We start from the raw sequence: 16,968 nt of genomic DNA, 5'->3' as shown, positions 1-16,968 counted from the left end.
ACCAATTACATCTCTCTTCATGTCAGCCATGTTTCATGGTATAAGCCTACACCTCCATAATGACTTCATTACAGGTAAACATTAGTGATAGAAACACACAGATTTCCTGACAACTACTACGCCGAATAACCGCATGTATATACTCCAGACGCTCGCATCGTCGGGTATATACAGCAATCATTGCTTCGCATTTTTCTCGAGTGGTGTAATTATTCAAGCCAAGACTGGGTTAGAAATGATGTGGTGAATGAATTTCAAGTTAAGTAATATGCACGCGGCAGTACAGGAATGGTTTCTAAAGCCATTCACATCCAGCAATTCTAGCTGGCCATAAACAGAGACAAAGGTTATTGCATCCCTACTGCCTACCACCAATCCATCACTAATTATAAGCAATACTAAACCCATTATTCTTAATCTTCAGTCTCTCCCATGTTAATTCTGCACTGTGTAAACATTGTCGTTATTGTGTAAACAGCCATCACACTTTCTACATCAACCTGTGTATACAGCATCAACATTATAAGCCTCTAAGTTAACTGAATAAACATAACTTACTCATGTACATAAATGCTTTACCTACAGCTTTACCTTGCTTTATATCCGTGTTAGCATCTAAACTAAATCGTCGCATATACTGTTATACACAAATGCATAACCATAGCACCACCACCCTTGTTCATCACAGCATCTTCTAAATGCCATTCAAGCAAGTGATCAACGGATTAAACGACACATTGATTCATAATAAATAATTGTCATCTTGCACAGTGGATTTGTCAAAACTGAGTTCACTGAAGCACACAGTGGTCAAATGCCTATGTATAACCCAACATACTTTCGATGCATTAGCCGATAATACGTTGATTAATTGCTCATTTTTTCAAATAGTTTTCACCTGCGCAATCTCCGCTAACCAGTGATACATGACACCTATGTGAAACACTTGAAACAAACCTCCATACAACATATTTCTATCTCCTGCTTTGATTACGAGAAAAAACACTCGGTAATCATCATTTCTGTATATAAAACAAAGACTAACAGAAAATATTTTTCAATGTTAAATCAACTTATCTAGCGGCAACGTATCTCAAGTTTCACCGTTATTGACCAGGTTTGGCATGAGCTGTTCGTCTTCCTGAATTCCCTGAGGGGATACGATGTAAACATTTTCCCGATGATATGATGATGTTGACAAATAGCGTCGAGTGTACACTAACCAACAACAAAGATTGGCTACATCTCAATCCCTTGTTTCTCACTCTTCGATCCTACCACGTGTGACACTCCGCGCAGTACAGTGAGAACAGGGTCGAAGAGGTCAAACCAGTGAAGGTCCGGGTTAGAATTGATCTTCAGTAACCCATGCTTGTCAGAGGCGACTAACGGGATCGGGTGGTCAGGCTCGCTGGCTTGGTTGACACATGTCATCGGTTCCCAATTGCGCATATCGATGCTCCTGCTGTTGATCACTGGATTGTCTGGTCCAGACTCGTTTATTTACAGACTGCCGCCATATAGCTGGAATATTGCTGAGTGCGGCGTAAAACTAAACTCACTCACTCTCACTCACTCACTCACTCGAAGAGGTCGAAGTTGAGATTATGGTCCATTATAAGCACATTTTGAATTACCGAAAAAGCCGATCCATATTTCAAGGCACTGTGCGTATTTCAAAAAGTATATACCCGTTTGCTTACACGCACGAGATAAGCTTTATGACGTGATATGCAAATTAGCGCGTGGTAGTGATGTAATGTTATCGTCATTACTACGGGGAGTCTAGGTCTTCCCAGGGTGAGGTAGCTTTGATTCATGATCTCATTAAGCTATACTACATAATATGCCAATACCGCAAAACAACATATGCACCACCCATGGGCGCCACAGCATGTATCGAACATACTGTCAACATAGGATTTTAAACAAAACTAGTAATAGCAAGAAGAACATTAAATCTTAGAATATGCTTTTCTCATAATATTAATATATTCTGACACGTGCTCGGGAAAACGTAGTATTACATTAAAGCATAATCAACGACTGCAACACAGGCACCCATACGTGTAGATCCTTAACATTCACCCATACGTGTAGATCCTTAACATTCACCCATACGTGTAGATCCTTAACATTTACCCATACGTGTAGATCCTTAACATTACACAAAATAAGACGATTATAAAACAGTTATAAACTTATGTTCATATGTTATCCTGCTAAGCGTCATTGTTTGTGAATTAAATTGAGATATCGGCAACTATGAGATATTGGAAAGAACTGCCGACAAGGGTTTCACATGCATTCATTATTTCGGAACAAGCAAAATCTTCTTGAAATTGGACACGGAACAGTAAGATCTGTTACGTGGGTGTTTCATATTATTCTGATTGACATAAACCTTAATTCCGATTATGTCAAGCATCAAATATTAAATTGTTATATTCCACGAACGGCAGTACATCTTGATTTGAAATTTCACTCAGTTACATGTACTAGTGCTAATATGATTAATGCTACATATACTTTAAAACCCGTAGAGGTCCTGCTGAGAATATTGATCTTCAGTAACCAATGCTTGTCGTAAGAGATGACTAACGGGATCGGGTGGTCAGGCTTGCTGACTTGGTTGACACAGGTCATCGGTTCCCAAATGAGCAGATCGATGCTCATGTTGTTGATCACTGGATTGTCTGGTCCAGACTCGATTATTTACAGACCGCCGCCATATAGCTGGAATATTGCTGAGTGCGGCGTAAAACTAAACTCACTCACTCACTCACTCACATATGCTTTCATGCTTATAACAAAGCCTATGTAAACACCATATCTCAAACATCATAATTCTATTCAATAAATGATACATACATACAGGTAAACTTAAACGATCATTAGGATTGTAATGATGCAGTTCAGCTAAGTTGAAATACATCCAGAATTAAGTAAGCCAGCTATGTAAAATGCAGTCACTGTAAGTTGGTTTCGTTCCCTTGCAATTAATACACGAACCACCAGCGTCTCCAGTGTTCTAATTTCTCGTAACTTGAAGCTTCACTGCACTCTGTCATCTGGTGGCACCAGATCTCCCCAGGCTGCATTCACCCCCCACCCCCACCCCCACAGCCCCCCCCTGCTATTAAGGAGCTGTGGAAGAGGGGTGAGTGGGGTGGGAATGACGCACTGGCCTCAACCCAATCCACGTGATCACCCCTCTGTTGCTGGGGGTTAATCATTATGACATTGTCTTCGGTCACATCCAATGAGAAGTCTGCCTTACGTCAATCAACCAATCACACTCTTTCATGCAAATGTCCACTTGAATATCTTGGGTATATATACAGGTTCAGTTCTTCCTAGAAATCAGACCAGCTGCACTCGTAAGTATGTCTCGCACAACAATAATCACACTATTCCGAAATAACAGCAGTGTGAATTCAAGTAATTTTTGTTTCTTGTTTCATTTCTTTTCCTAAATATCAAAATGTTAAATTACGATGAATTCGCACTTTCTACTACCTTCAGTAGAGGTAGTGTTCCCCCTGTAGTCTGTAAAAGATTGTGTTGATTATGACACTGTTTGTCAACGCACACTCAGAGGACAATGTATTAAGGCCTGTTTTGTTGTGAAATTATAACTTACCAACATAATGTTGATCCTTTCCATATTTCAGAGCTGTTAAGCATTCCCCAGCTTTCGAACCCACCCCATCTACGATACTTGCCAACATGGCCTCCTACGATCCTACCGATCCTGAGATGCAGTATCTTGCTGTGGACCGCAAGAAGTTGCTGAAGGAGCAAAAGCAGTCCTTTGATGCCAAGAAATCTTGCTGGGCGCCTGATGCTGAACAAGGTTTCCGTGCTGCAGAACTGAAGAGCACAAAGGGCGAAGAAGTCACAGTACTCATTCTTGAGACAAACGAGGTATTAGTGCTAAGATATGGACATTCGGGTAACACCTAGTGTTCACCATATGCCAACTGCGACGGAACAAAAGTGTCAGTATTAGTGTATAATATGGAGGATACATTCATATTAAGATTTCATTTTCCTACTTATTATTTCAGACTAAGACGTTTAAGAAGGATGAAGTTCAGTCGATGAATCCTCCCAAGTTCGAGAAGATTGAGGATATCGCCAACATGACCTACTTGAACGAAGCCGCCGTCCTGTACAACCTGAGGTCCAGATACACCTCTGGCTTGATCTATGTAAGTGGCATGCTGTAACACATACAAACAAACAAGCACACACTCACATACACACACGTACACACACATATGCACACACACACACACACACATACGCGCATGCACATATATTATGACGAACCATGTGCTCAACATAACCCTTTACATGTTATGCAAAAAGAAAACAGCATTAGAGCAATGTTTGATCATAAACTAATAATGTCCGTTCTTCAGACGTACTCAGGCCTGTTCTGTATCGCCATCAACCCCTACCGCCGTCTCCCCATCTATACCCCGTCCATCGTGGCCAAGTACAGAGGCAAGAGGAAGACAGAGATGCCTCCTCACTTGTTCTCCATCTCTGACAACGCCTACCAGTTCATGGTGCAAGGTATGCTTTAACGTATTTTCCACGATCCACCCAAACATATTTCTTTTTGTGTAAAGAGCAAAATTATATCAATGGACCACATAAAGTTAGTGGTGGGTAATTTAAAGGGTATTTATGCCCCGCCCTACCGATAACTTCCGCTACTCAAACAATGTGACATTGAAAGTATTGATAATTGTCTAAAGGACTTACCCTATTCTGTAAATAATATTGCAAAATTTGTGCTATTGTCCTTCATGAAAGTCTCACAAGTTAACTATTTTATCAGTAGCTTGATAAATATTACTATTTGTTACAGATCGCGAAAATCAATCCATGCTGATCACGTAAGTTACCCATTACCAAATCACACTGTAAAAAAACAATATATAGTAAAACAATATATTGAACTTAAAACCGAATGTAACGTCACAGTAGTATGTATTTTACAAAGAATAATAATGGATTTTCACCTTCGTATCAGTGGCGAGTCTGGAGCCGGAAAGACGGAGAACACCAAGAAGGTCATCGCCTATTTCGCTTATGTCGCTGCTGCCTCCAAGGGAGAAGTGGAACAAGACGAAAAGAAGGTAGAAATGTGATCTGAAAATTTCAGTAACATTTTTAGATTTAATAATCGTACTAGACTTAACAAGATTTTCTTCTATGTCCTTAGAATAAAATGAATTATTCAGATGTTGTTATAATATGTTTCAACACACTTAATGTTTGTCTTTAGGGTTCCCTCGAGGATCAGATCGTGCAAGCTAACCCTGTCCTTGAGGCCTACGGTAACGCCAAGACGTCCCGTAACAACAACTCCTCCAGATTCGTAAGTTAATCGAATAATGTTTACTCTAATACATTTAACTGAAATAGAATTGATATCTTTTTCTGGTAGTTACACATTATCAATACAAAGTATTAAATAAAGAGTACTCCAGTAACAGTCCTCAACATAACATTATGCATTCATAACTGTCGATGTTAAATGGTGAGGGATTAATTTCTTCCACAGGGGAAATTCGTGAGGATTCACTTTGCCACATCTGGCAAAATCGCTGGTGCAGACATTGAAACATGTGAGTAACGTGACCACATTTATTCTAAATCTTTGTATATGTGTATATGCTTATGTTTTGTTATTTCAGTTATATTCATTAAACAATATTCTGTGACTCCTGTTGGTTTAATGAAATGTATATTTTGTCCAGATCTTCTTGAGAAATCTCGCGTGACTTACCAACAATCTGTTGAGAGGAACTACCACATCTTCTACCAGATGCTGTCACAGGCTGTTCCGTCTGTGTTAGGTAAGCAGAAAGACACGCACATGTCGAAGAAAACTATAAAGTTCAAACATTTACGAATCTCATTTATATTCAATTTGCCTCATAACGGTGTTAGTTGCTACACCGAAACAACGTCGCTCATATCAATAAAAAAGAAGTTGTATATCCATAGACATTGCCCAGTTGTTCATTTATCCTAATCAATCTTCATTTACAGAGACGATTGTGGCCAAACCTGATGCTGGTCTCTACACCTTCATCAATCAGGGAGTCCTCACAGTCAACGGCATCGACGACAAGGAGGAAATGAAAATGACTGATGTCAGTACCATGCGTACTCCCTATAAAAGACTTTAATACATAACTATATTTTGCACAATCATTTGCACTTGCACATATTTTATTGAAAACCGAAGAAGTTTGGCATTGAAAATAATGGAATCAATAAGCAATGAAACCGTTGCACCTTACACTTAGCACACCTTACATGTTAACATTTCTCTTTTATTCAGGAAGCCTTTGATGTCCTGGGATTCACCGGGGACGAGAAAACTAGCGCCTACAAATGTACAGGTTCAATATTGCACATGGGTGAAATGGCGTTTAAGCAGAAGGGTGAACAGGCTGAGCCTGATGGAACTGCTGTGGCTGAGAAGGTTTCCTTCCTGTTGGGTGTCAACTGTGGTGACTTCCTGAAGGCTCTGTGTAAACCCAAGATCAAGGTGGCCATGGATTACGTCACTCAAGGACGAACCAAGGATCAGGTTCTCTATTCTGTTGGTGCTTTGTCCAAGTCCCTCTACGACCGCGTGTTCAACTGGCTGGTCAAGAGGGTGAACCAGTCACTGGATACCAACAAACCCAGGCAGTTCTTCATTGGTGTTCTGGATATTGCAGGGTTTGAAATCTTTGATGTGAGTTACACTCATTTTGCTATATAGTATAGATGCACTATCAATATGTTGGTACTCTTACCTTAAGGTAACTATGAGTTATACATAGTAATGGGATATACACATCGATCGTTCTTACCAGATTGATATTTGTCTTACAGTTCAACAGTTTTGAACAGCTCTGCATCAATTACACCAACGAACGTCTGCAGCAGTTCTTCAACCACCACATGTTTGTGCTGGAACAGGAGGAATACAAGAAGGAAGGCATAGTCTGGGAGTTCATTGACTTTGGAATGGACTTGCAGGCCTGCATTGAACTCATTGAAAAGGTAAAACAGTTCACCCATAACTGATTCATATTTTGTAAAAGTAACAAGAAAACGTTAGCATAGAGCATGCTGATCATCATTTAAATGAAAATACCATGCTTATAAACATTCAATTAAACAGGCCCATTCATACTGGCGCACTGTAATTCATGAGCTATGTATCAGGAACACGGTTTTCATATTTCAGCCTTTGGGTATTCTATCCATCTTGGAAGAGGAGTGTATGTTTCCCAAAGCTTCTGACAAAGTCCATGATACGTTCACGTATAACTGATTACTATTTTGTATAAGTACAAGAAAAAGTTGCTGATTTCCATTTAGAATAAACAAACATATTTTCACTAGCGCAGTCGAGCTATTTATGATGATCAGGACCATGATGTTTTTGTGATCGAATATTCTTTGAATGTTCATGTTTCAGCCTTTGGGTATTCTATCCATCTTAGAAGAGGAGTGCATGTTTCCCAAAGCTTCTGACAAGACTTTTAAGGACAAACTAACTCAGAACCACATGGGCAAATCTCCAAACTTCCTTAAGCCCAACAAATCAATGAAGGGAGGCCAACATGGTGACTTCGCCTTGAAGCACTATGCAGGAACAGTTCCCTACAACATCGGAGGCTGGCTGGAGAAGAACAAGGACCCTGTCAACGAGACCATTGTGGATCTTCTGAAACAATCTAAGGAGCCACTTGTCCAGTTGCTTTTCTCTCCAGCTGAACCAGGTGTGTAGAGTTTGTGGCGCTGTTTCACGAGATGATTGGAATTAGTATCTCATTTGAGATTATTTAGAATGACATATGGATGTTAGTAATAAAAAATGCTCCTTTTAATGGATAATTATACACAACTGATATGGTTCAAACATATGGAGCACAATGGTTAGTAATAAAATTTTAGTAATAAAAAATACCTTTTAATGGATAATTATACACAACTGATATGGTTCAAACACCTCTCACTGCGTTGGTAACACAATGGTATATTTTCACAATGGTTCAGATGCTGCAGCGGCAGCTGGAGCTGGTAAGAAGAAGAAGAAGAGTTCTGCTTTCCAGACAATCTCCGCCACTCACAGGGTAAGAGTATATTGATAACGTCTTTCCCATGCAGTTTACATGTGTATGCCTAGCCCAAGACTGACTGACTGAGTATGGTTTTACGCCGTTTTAAGCAATATTCCAGCAATATCACGGCGGGGGACACCAGAAATGGGCTTCACAAATTGTAACCATGTGGGGAATCGAACCCGGGCCTTCGGCGTGACGAGCGAACGCTTTAACCACTAGGCTACCCCACCACCCCGCCTAGCCTATGATGCCTTGTGTATTTGTATTATGTTATTTAATGGGAAACACTTACACACCTCTTCCCGAAACTTTAGAACACATTATGTATGAAGTCTCAATACTTTAAAAAAATTATCAAATGTAATAATTGTTTTTTTATCGGGGCCTTATGTAATGCTCATGATCAAATATTTGTTTCAGGAATCATTGAACAAGCTGATGAAAAACTTGTACACAACTCATCCACACTTTGTACGGTGTATCATCCCCAACGAAACCAAAACACCAGGTGATGACATTTTGTCACATCCATGTCAATAAACATTTTACATTCAGTTGTATTTCTTATATGAATTAATAAGTGTGATGTTCCTTGAATATGGTATGTTTACAAATGTTACAAATGAAATCAATGTTGAAATATATTTCCAGGCCTGATTGATGCTGGTCTCGTGCTCCACCAGCTCCAGTGCAACGGTGTCCTTGAGGGTATCCGTATCTGCAGGAAGGGTTTTCCCAGCAGAGTCGTGTACTCTGAATTCAAACAAAGGTGACAAACAATCATGCTGATCAATGGTTCCCAAACACAAAATTATGTATTCATCATCGTTTCCTTAATTTTGAGTAATTCTCCATTCTGAATTTGAATATATTAGATGGTTTATCATGTTATATATGAAATTCCTCTCATTTTTCGTCAACAATTGTTCAAATGTGTTTTTCTTTTGCTTACAAACAGATATTCCATCTTGGCCCCCAATGCTATTCCCCAAGGCTTTGTTGAGGGCAAAGTTGTCTCTGGGAACATTTTGGAGGCTCTGAAAATGAACCCAGATGAGTACCGTCTGGGTAATACCAAAGTGTTCTTCAAGGCTGGTGTCCTCGGTTACCTTGAGGAACTCCGTGACGAGCGACTGTCTACTATAGTGGCTCTGTTCCAGGCTCACATTCGAGGCTACTTAATGAGGAAATACCTGAAGAATCTACATGACAAGAGGTACCAGTGTACACTTTATCTATTGTTAATTTATTTGGTAACAACCTTATTTACCTGTCCACTCTTGAACGTACATTAGAATATGCTTATTGTCAATCTAAAATTCTTTCTGATTTATCTAATTTAAACTCCTGAAAAATCAGTAATGACACAAGTCATAACTATGACAAAACGTATGCTGTAAGTGATATAATTTAGCTTAACATGTCTTAGTTTTAGGACACGTCATTGAATTGCAATACTCAAAATGATTCTTTGCAGAGTTGCCCTGGAAATGATCCAGAAGAATATCCGCAAGTGGCTGGCCATGAGGAACTGGTGTTGGTGGAGATTCTACACCAAGGTCAAGCCTCTTCTCAGTATTGCTGCTGCTGAAGACGAAATGAAACAGAAGGAGGAAGCACTTGTCAAAACAAAAGAGGAGCTGGGAAAGATCACATCCAGGTCAAAGGAACTTGAGGAACAGAACGTCACCTTGATGAAGGCCAAAAATGATCTTGTCCTCGAGGTCCAGACAAAGCAAGACATCATTGATGACTGTGAAGAAAGAGTTGAGCAGCTGCTCAAACAGAAAAATGACTTTGAAAGTGAGCTAAAGGAACTGGAGGAGCGTATCTTGAACGAGGTAGATGCAAATGCTGATGCTGTTGAGAAGAGGAGACAAATGGAAACTGAAAACAATGAGCTGAAGAAAGATATTGAAGAACTTGAGAGCTGTCTTGATAAGGTACTTACATAATCTTTCCACTTGATGAACAAAACCAGACATATATATATCTGAACTCGATAAAGTTGTGTAACATGCAGGCTAATGAAATGTAACTGATATGGTAGGTCTAAGTGGATAACATGTCTCATACACTTCAGTACGCTATGGGTTCCTTACACGTTAGGGGATCCGATTTCACTTTGTCAACAACACATCATGGTGATCGGTTTCACCAAAGCACAACACAGTAATACAACTTGTCACAGCAATTTCTAAAATAGCTATAATATTATTTTACTGTATAGGCTGAACAAGAAACGAAAACCAAAGAAAACCAAATCAGGACCCTACAAGATGAAATTGCCCAGAAAGACGAAGCTATGGCCAAACTCTCAAAGAACAAAAAGGACATTGAAGCCCAAAACCAAAAAACAGCTGATGCTCTCCAGGCCGAAGAAGACAAAGTCAACCATCTTACTAAATTAAAAACCAAACTAGAACATTCTCTGGATGATATGGAGGACTCTCTTGAACGTGAGAAGAAGTTGCGAGCCGACGTTGAGAAGGTCAGGAGGAAGTTGGAACAAGATCTGAAGATGACACAGGAAGTGGTTGAAGAACTGGAATGCATTAGACGTGAAATGGAAGACACCATTAAGAGGTAATGTGGTGTTGTACAGACGATCATTTAATTGTCACAACTTCATAACACTACTTATCGACAATGTTATCGACACATATTTTTATTTTTGTAGAAAAGACAAAGATATTGCCATGATCAGCTCACAGCTTGAGGACGAACAAGGCCATGGGGCTCAACTTCAGAGAAAAATCAAGGAGTTGCAGGTATAACGGTAGCTTGTACTATTTTCAAGCTTAACGTACATCTGAAAAACATCACTTTTGAAGTTATTCAGTCTTGATCCCTAATTAATTTTCAAATTAAATGCTAATGATAAACACTAAAGCGAAATGTAATGCAGTCCTCACCTTCTTCTGGACACATTTTAGGCTCACATTGAGGAACTTGAGGAGGAACTGGAAACAGAAAGACAATCCCGTTGTAAGGTTGAAAAGCAAAGGATGGAGTTGGCTCGTGAACTTGAAGAACTTTCAGAACGTTTGGATGAAGCTGGTGGTGCCACATCAGTACAGGTACGGACATCGGGTTAAAGCATGATCTTTCACTGTAAGGAAGTTCTTGGAAAGTAAACTGTCTCATCACTACTACTGCTATTATTACTACTACTTACACTACACCTACTACTACTACTACTACTACTACTACTACTACTACTACTACTACTACTACTACTACTATACTACTACTATATACTACAGCTGTAACAAACAATGACAGGTTGAGCTGAACAAGAAACGGGAACAGGAGATTCTAAAGATGCGAAGAGAGCTAGAAGAAAGTGCTATTCATCATGAAACACAGATTACTGTCTTTCGTAAGAAACACCAAGATGCTGTCAACGAACTCGGTGATCAACTTGAACAGCTACTCAAATTGAAGTGCAAGTAAGTGATGTAAATGGGATGTGTATGAGGGATCCGTGATTGTGGACAGACCAAATATGATTGAATATAAAAGGCACACGTTGAGCTATGTTGAATTTAAACCCAATTTTTTCATCATGTCCTCAGACTAGAGAAGGAAAAGCAAGTGATGAAGGGAGAGATTGATGAACTTCAAGTCCAGTTTGATCACGTCAAGAAGAACAGGGTAAGCAGTTACATTTGTTCATGTTAGTGATATGCAACATACGTCTGCAGGTGAATCAAGTCATTTAGTTGACAAACCGATAAGCAATCCATAAAATCCTTCTTTGAAGCATTATATTACAACCTCATTTCCCCAACAGGGATGCTCTGAAAAGATATCTAAACAGATGGAAACCCAGTTCACCGAAATGAACCTGAGGATTGAAGAGTCAACACGACAAATCAATGAATTCCAGTCCTGTAAGTTCAAACTACAAACGGAATGCAGTGACATCACCCGTCAGCTTGAGGAGGCTGAACATCACGTCAGTCACTTGAGTAAAGAGAAGTCCACTCTGTCTAGTCACTTGGAGGAATCCAAAAGAAGTTTGGAGGAAGAGTCTAGGGTAGGCTATGTACATGATATATCACCTGATTATCATCTTCGTCTACGTATTCAGCATTTTCAACTCAATAACGTTAATCGAATGGAAAAACTGTTATCGACAATACTGACTTTCAAAATGATTCTTATTGATATTTACTTAAAATCTACAACGTAATATTTGTCTGAGAACATAAATTTTAGTGTGTCTAATTTTCATAACGTCATATGCAGATTCGCATGAAACTCCAATCTGATATACGAAACCTGAACTCGGACATGGACAGCATCCGTGATCTGCTGGAGGAAGAGCACGAGAGAACTGCCACACTTCAGCGTCAGCTGGCGAAGGCCAACAATGAAGCTCAGCAGTGGAAGTCCAAGTACGAGACTGAGGGCATTTGTAGGATGGAGGAGATTGAAGAGTCCAGGTAAAATACATGTCATTAAACTATCGTATCTGCATATCAACACCACATCTTTGTTTAACTTCACATTTGTGCTTTCCATTACTTTTAAAGAATAATAATAGTGGAATTTCAGTATTTTGAGCAAGGTTTATATACAACATTGTCTTGTCCCTCCAGGCGGCGTCTTCAGGCTAAGCTGACAGAATCTGAACAAAACTTACAAGCAGCTTATAGCAAGTGCAACGCTTTGGAAAAGGCCAAATTTAGACTACAGGGAGAATTGGAAGATTTAATGGTCGATGTTGAGAGGGTAGGCACTTATGACTAATGAAATTCTCATCAATGTATATATGCATTGACGTGACAGCCCCTTTTGTAATATTCTATGAGAAAATATGAGTAGAGAACAAAGGCTGATTGCTGCCTTTGCTTCTATGTCATCTTGTGAATGCATCATGGTTTATTTGGCAAAATAAGCATCGAGATCAAGGCTACCAAATCAATAAGTCACTCATAATCTTGGACCTTGGCATATTCCTGAAAGATTCATATGTGACTCGTCTGTTTCCATGCGCTCATAGCATAACTGTAATTAAATCATAGTTGTCTGGAGTCAGATTTGTTCTTAATGTGGTTATCTCTTAATGTACTTGTCATAGTTGGTGTGTCTTATGTATTTACATCAAGCAAACCAATACATACTTCAGGCTAATGCAACATCTACGACCTTAGAGAAGAAGCAAAGAACGTTTGACAGAACCGTGCAGGAATGGCAGGTTAAGGTCACCAATCTGCAGACAGAGCTGGAAACTTCTCATAAGGAGTCCCGTAACTACTCATCTGAACTCTTCCGCTTCCGTAGTCAAGTTGAGGAATACCACAGTCAAGTGGAGACTTTAACAAGAGAAAACAAGACCTTGTCTGGTATGTATCTTTATTCTTTTAGCAGGTAAATTATGTTACAGCTGTTCAAAACCTTTAGAGGGACACATTCTATAAACATCATCAACATATATGAATCTTCTCATTTGGCCATATAAAGTAATATTTTAAATCAGGCATTTACTTGGTTAGGCATAATCCTGTTTCTTATGCACTCGCTTCAAACCTTTCAGCTGAAGTTCATGAAGTAACTATTCAATTAAGTGATGGCGGCCGTGGTGTTCATGACGTCGAGAAGATGTACAAGCGTCTCCAGATGGAGAAAGAGGAACTCCAGACTGCCCTGGAGGAAGCCGAGTCCTCTCTTGAAAAGGAGGAGGCCAAGGTGGTGAGGATAACACTGGAGTTGGCTCAAGTGAGAGCCGGCATCGACAGACGTATAGCAGAGAAAGAAGAAGACTTTGAAAACACTCGGTGAGAAACTGCTATTTCCAGTATTCGAAAGACGATCCTATTTCCACATAATGAACTTACATATCCGTTGATTAGATACGAGTTAAGGCTGGCGAATATCAGACAGTTTATGCTGCATCAGTTTAGAGCCACCTAATATCAGACAGTTTATGCTGCATAATTTTAGAACCACCTAATATCAGACAGTTTATGCAGCCTCATTTTAGAGCCATCTAACCAACCATGTCAATATATGTCTTCTATTCAAAGAGTATTGATCATGCTATTGTATGTCTACAGTCGTAACCATCAAAAGGTTCTGGCGTCCCTGCAAATCAGTTTGGAATCCGAAACCAAGAGCAAAACCGACGCCATGAAGATCAAGAAGAAATTGGAACAAGACATCAATGAGCTTGAAATCGCCCTTGATGCAGCAAATCGTTCTCGTGTTGAAGCCGAGACAAGTTCCAAGAAATACTACACTGAGATCAGGGTATATCATATATCTCTATCTATTTTTATCAATTCGTCATATACATGGAGTTCATAGTTGTTTATCAAACATAATATGTTACGATATATTAAGTACAGGATATTGGCACTCAAATTTGATTCCTCTATTGTAGGAACTTAACATTAAGATCGAGGATTTCCAGAAAGTGCGTGACGAGTCTCGTGAATCCTACCAGTCTCTTGAACGCCGTTGTAACATGCTGAAGGGAGAGACTGAGGAGATGCGCACATCATTGGAGTCGTCTGAACGTGCCCGCAAAGCCGCTGAACTTGAACTGAGTGACGTCACAGAACGCATGAATATGCTGACTGTCCAGATCACTTCAATCTCAAGCCAGAAGAGGAAGTTCGACAGTGACATCACTGCCATGCAGGTTTGAAAAGAAACACGAACTTAATGTGCACTCTCTACGACCAGTAAAAGCTCAAGACCTAAATTCAGACTCAAGAATGTGAAAGAATATAAGCAAATCTAATTGTCATCAGACTGTCATTGCTACTTTTGTCCCAACTCTATTCTTCCAAGGAGGAATGTAATCGTTTATATTTCGATGTCCTTTTCAAATGCATTCATTGTTCATTACTATTTCTACAGTCCGACCTAGATGACATGCACAACCAGCTCAAGATATCCGAGGAGAACTGCAAGCGCGCTGTTGTTGATTTCACTCGCGTGTCTGAAGAGCTCCGAGTTGAGCAGAACAATAGCACACAGCTGTTGAAGGTCAAGATGCACTTTGAGAGTCAAGTTAAGGAACTTCTGATAAGAGTTGAGGAATCCGAGGGCTTGGGACTCAAGGGAGGCAGGAGGATGATCCAGAAACTCGAGCTTAAGGTAAGCATAATGGGGAGTTGTGAGCTGTTGTACTTTAACCATATAAAATAGATATAGTCCCAGCTAATATACATCCACTGATTTCACACTCGTAATCTTTACAATAGTCGTGTGAAAGGATTTATTAATCACGGAATATGATATTTTCACATTAACTAGTGATAGTATATCTTCATTTGTAATCGTTTAGATTCGTGAACTGAATTCCGAGCTTGAGAACGAGCAGCGCCACCATGCGGAAACCCGGAAGAGTTCTCGTCTTGCTGAACGGCGTCTGATGGACCTGATGTTCCAGGCTGAGGAGGACAGGAAGACCCAGGAGAGACTCCAGGAGACTGTGGACAAGCTGAATGCCAAACTGAAGGCATACCGGGTACACATTGAAGAAGTGGTAAGCAAAGATACACTATCTAGATCTAACAACATCTTATAACAGCAGGTGATTTTGAAATGAGTAGGAAATAATCAAACAAAACAGCACCAATCATTATTCCCGACACCATTCCTGTGAAGCACACATATGTTGTGTCCATGCATCTATATGATTGTGTCTAAATAGATGAAACAAACAGCTGTCATTTTGGGTTTGTTTACTATTCACTGTAATGCGGTTATGGCTGTCAGTGAGGTCCAATCAAAGGTGAATTTGATATGTCCGCCTACGCTGAATGTTCACATTCAGTCGGAAATTATATCTCATCATATTCAATTACTATAGATTATGTAGTGGCACTAACTCCCTACTCGCCTATAATGTCATTTTAGGATTAGTCAACACCAACCACATGATTGCTACATGGAGAAGGCGTTATAACCAGGATGTCCAATTTCCACAACAATCAGGGACGAAACAGAGAACCCAAAAGTATATACAAACACGATTACTTGAAAACTTATTCCCGTTCCTTTCAGGAGGAGATTGCCACCATGAACCTGACCAAGTTCCACAAGATGCAACAGGACCTTGAATATGCTGAAGAGAGAGCCGACTCCGCTGAGGCAACTGTCCAGAAACTGAGAGTCAAGAACCGCGTCTCTGTTTCCTCAGTTAGAATCTATTCCAAGACGTCTCAATAACTGATGTCGGCTGGCCTTCCAATGAAGTGATTACTGTTCAATATTTAAACCTAACTTATTGATAAGCCTCTTTGTTTGAAAGTCAATAAAGCATATTTATAAATAGATTTTGTGTTTTTAATAGATGTCAATATCACTGTCCGGTCTGCGTTTCGCATGTCCCTGTACCCATATGTGCAGCTATCACTCAGAGCATTACTATCCTATTGATAAATGCACTACTATTTGAGAGTATGGTAACTGTGAATATATACTGACTGATATATACTGATACGTTGTCACCACCCATGATTCCTATTAGTTACTCTACATACACATAATACCTTCTTACTCCAGGTCTTTAACACAGCATTTCCTACTAGACATACACACTACATAATATCATATAACTCCAATTCACTCCATACCATATAACCTACTGGACTTAACCACTACATAATGGTGATCTTATTGTTCCAAAGGGCGATAATTCTACTTTTGAAATGATGTAAGAGACGGCCCAACTGCTGGTCATTCCAGGTTATTTATAACGTATTACTTACTAGACATATACACCACATAGTACCTCCTCACTCCAGGTCATTTATAACGTATTACTTACTAGGCATATACACCACATAGTACCTCC

At 39.7% G+C, this 16,968-nt stretch overlaps 1 protein-coding gene across 1 annotated transcript; it reads left to right on the top strand.

The window, feature by feature from the left end:
• The first annotated feature begins 3,729 nt into the window (after positions 1–3,729).
• LOC124286652 (myosin heavy chain, striated muscle-like) lies at positions 3,730–16,402 on the top strand. Its single transcript, XM_046723053.1, has 32 exons — positions 3,730–3,927; positions 4,071–4,214; positions 4,428–4,584; positions 4,883–4,910; positions 5,048–5,153; positions 5,303–5,395; positions 5,582–5,645; positions 5,778–5,876; positions 6,073–6,176; positions 6,368–6,769; positions 6,910–7,080; positions 7,502–7,805; positions 8,083–8,159; positions 8,571–8,658; positions 8,802–8,919; positions 9,109–9,366; positions 9,628–10,093; positions 10,381–10,736; positions 10,831–10,921; positions 11,087–11,230; positions 11,436–11,602; positions 11,729–11,807; positions 11,947–12,192; positions 12,405–12,601; positions 12,758–12,890; positions 13,288–13,504; positions 13,696–13,936; positions 14,216–14,408; positions 14,542–14,802; positions 15,024–15,263; positions 15,454–15,654; positions 16,176–16,402. Exons 1-32 carry the CDS (start codon positions 3,730–3,732, stop codon positions 16,338–16,340), a joined length of 5,808 nt encoding a protein of 1,935 aa, XP_046579009.1. The 3' UTR covers positions 16,341–16,402.
• The last annotated feature ends 566 nt before the right edge of the window (positions 16,403–16,968 follow it).

The sequence above is a fragment of the Haliotis rubra genome, unplaced genomic scaffold (genome assembly GCF_003918875.1).
Source record: "Haliotis rubra isolate DU_JTF1 unplaced genomic scaffold, ASM391887v1 Scf39, whole genome shotgun sequence".
In the NCBI taxonomy this organism is placed as follows: Eukaryota; Metazoa; Mollusca; class Gastropoda; order Lepetellida; family Haliotidae; genus Haliotis; species Haliotis rubra.
This window is presented reverse-complemented; position numbering and strand designations above follow the sequence as displayed.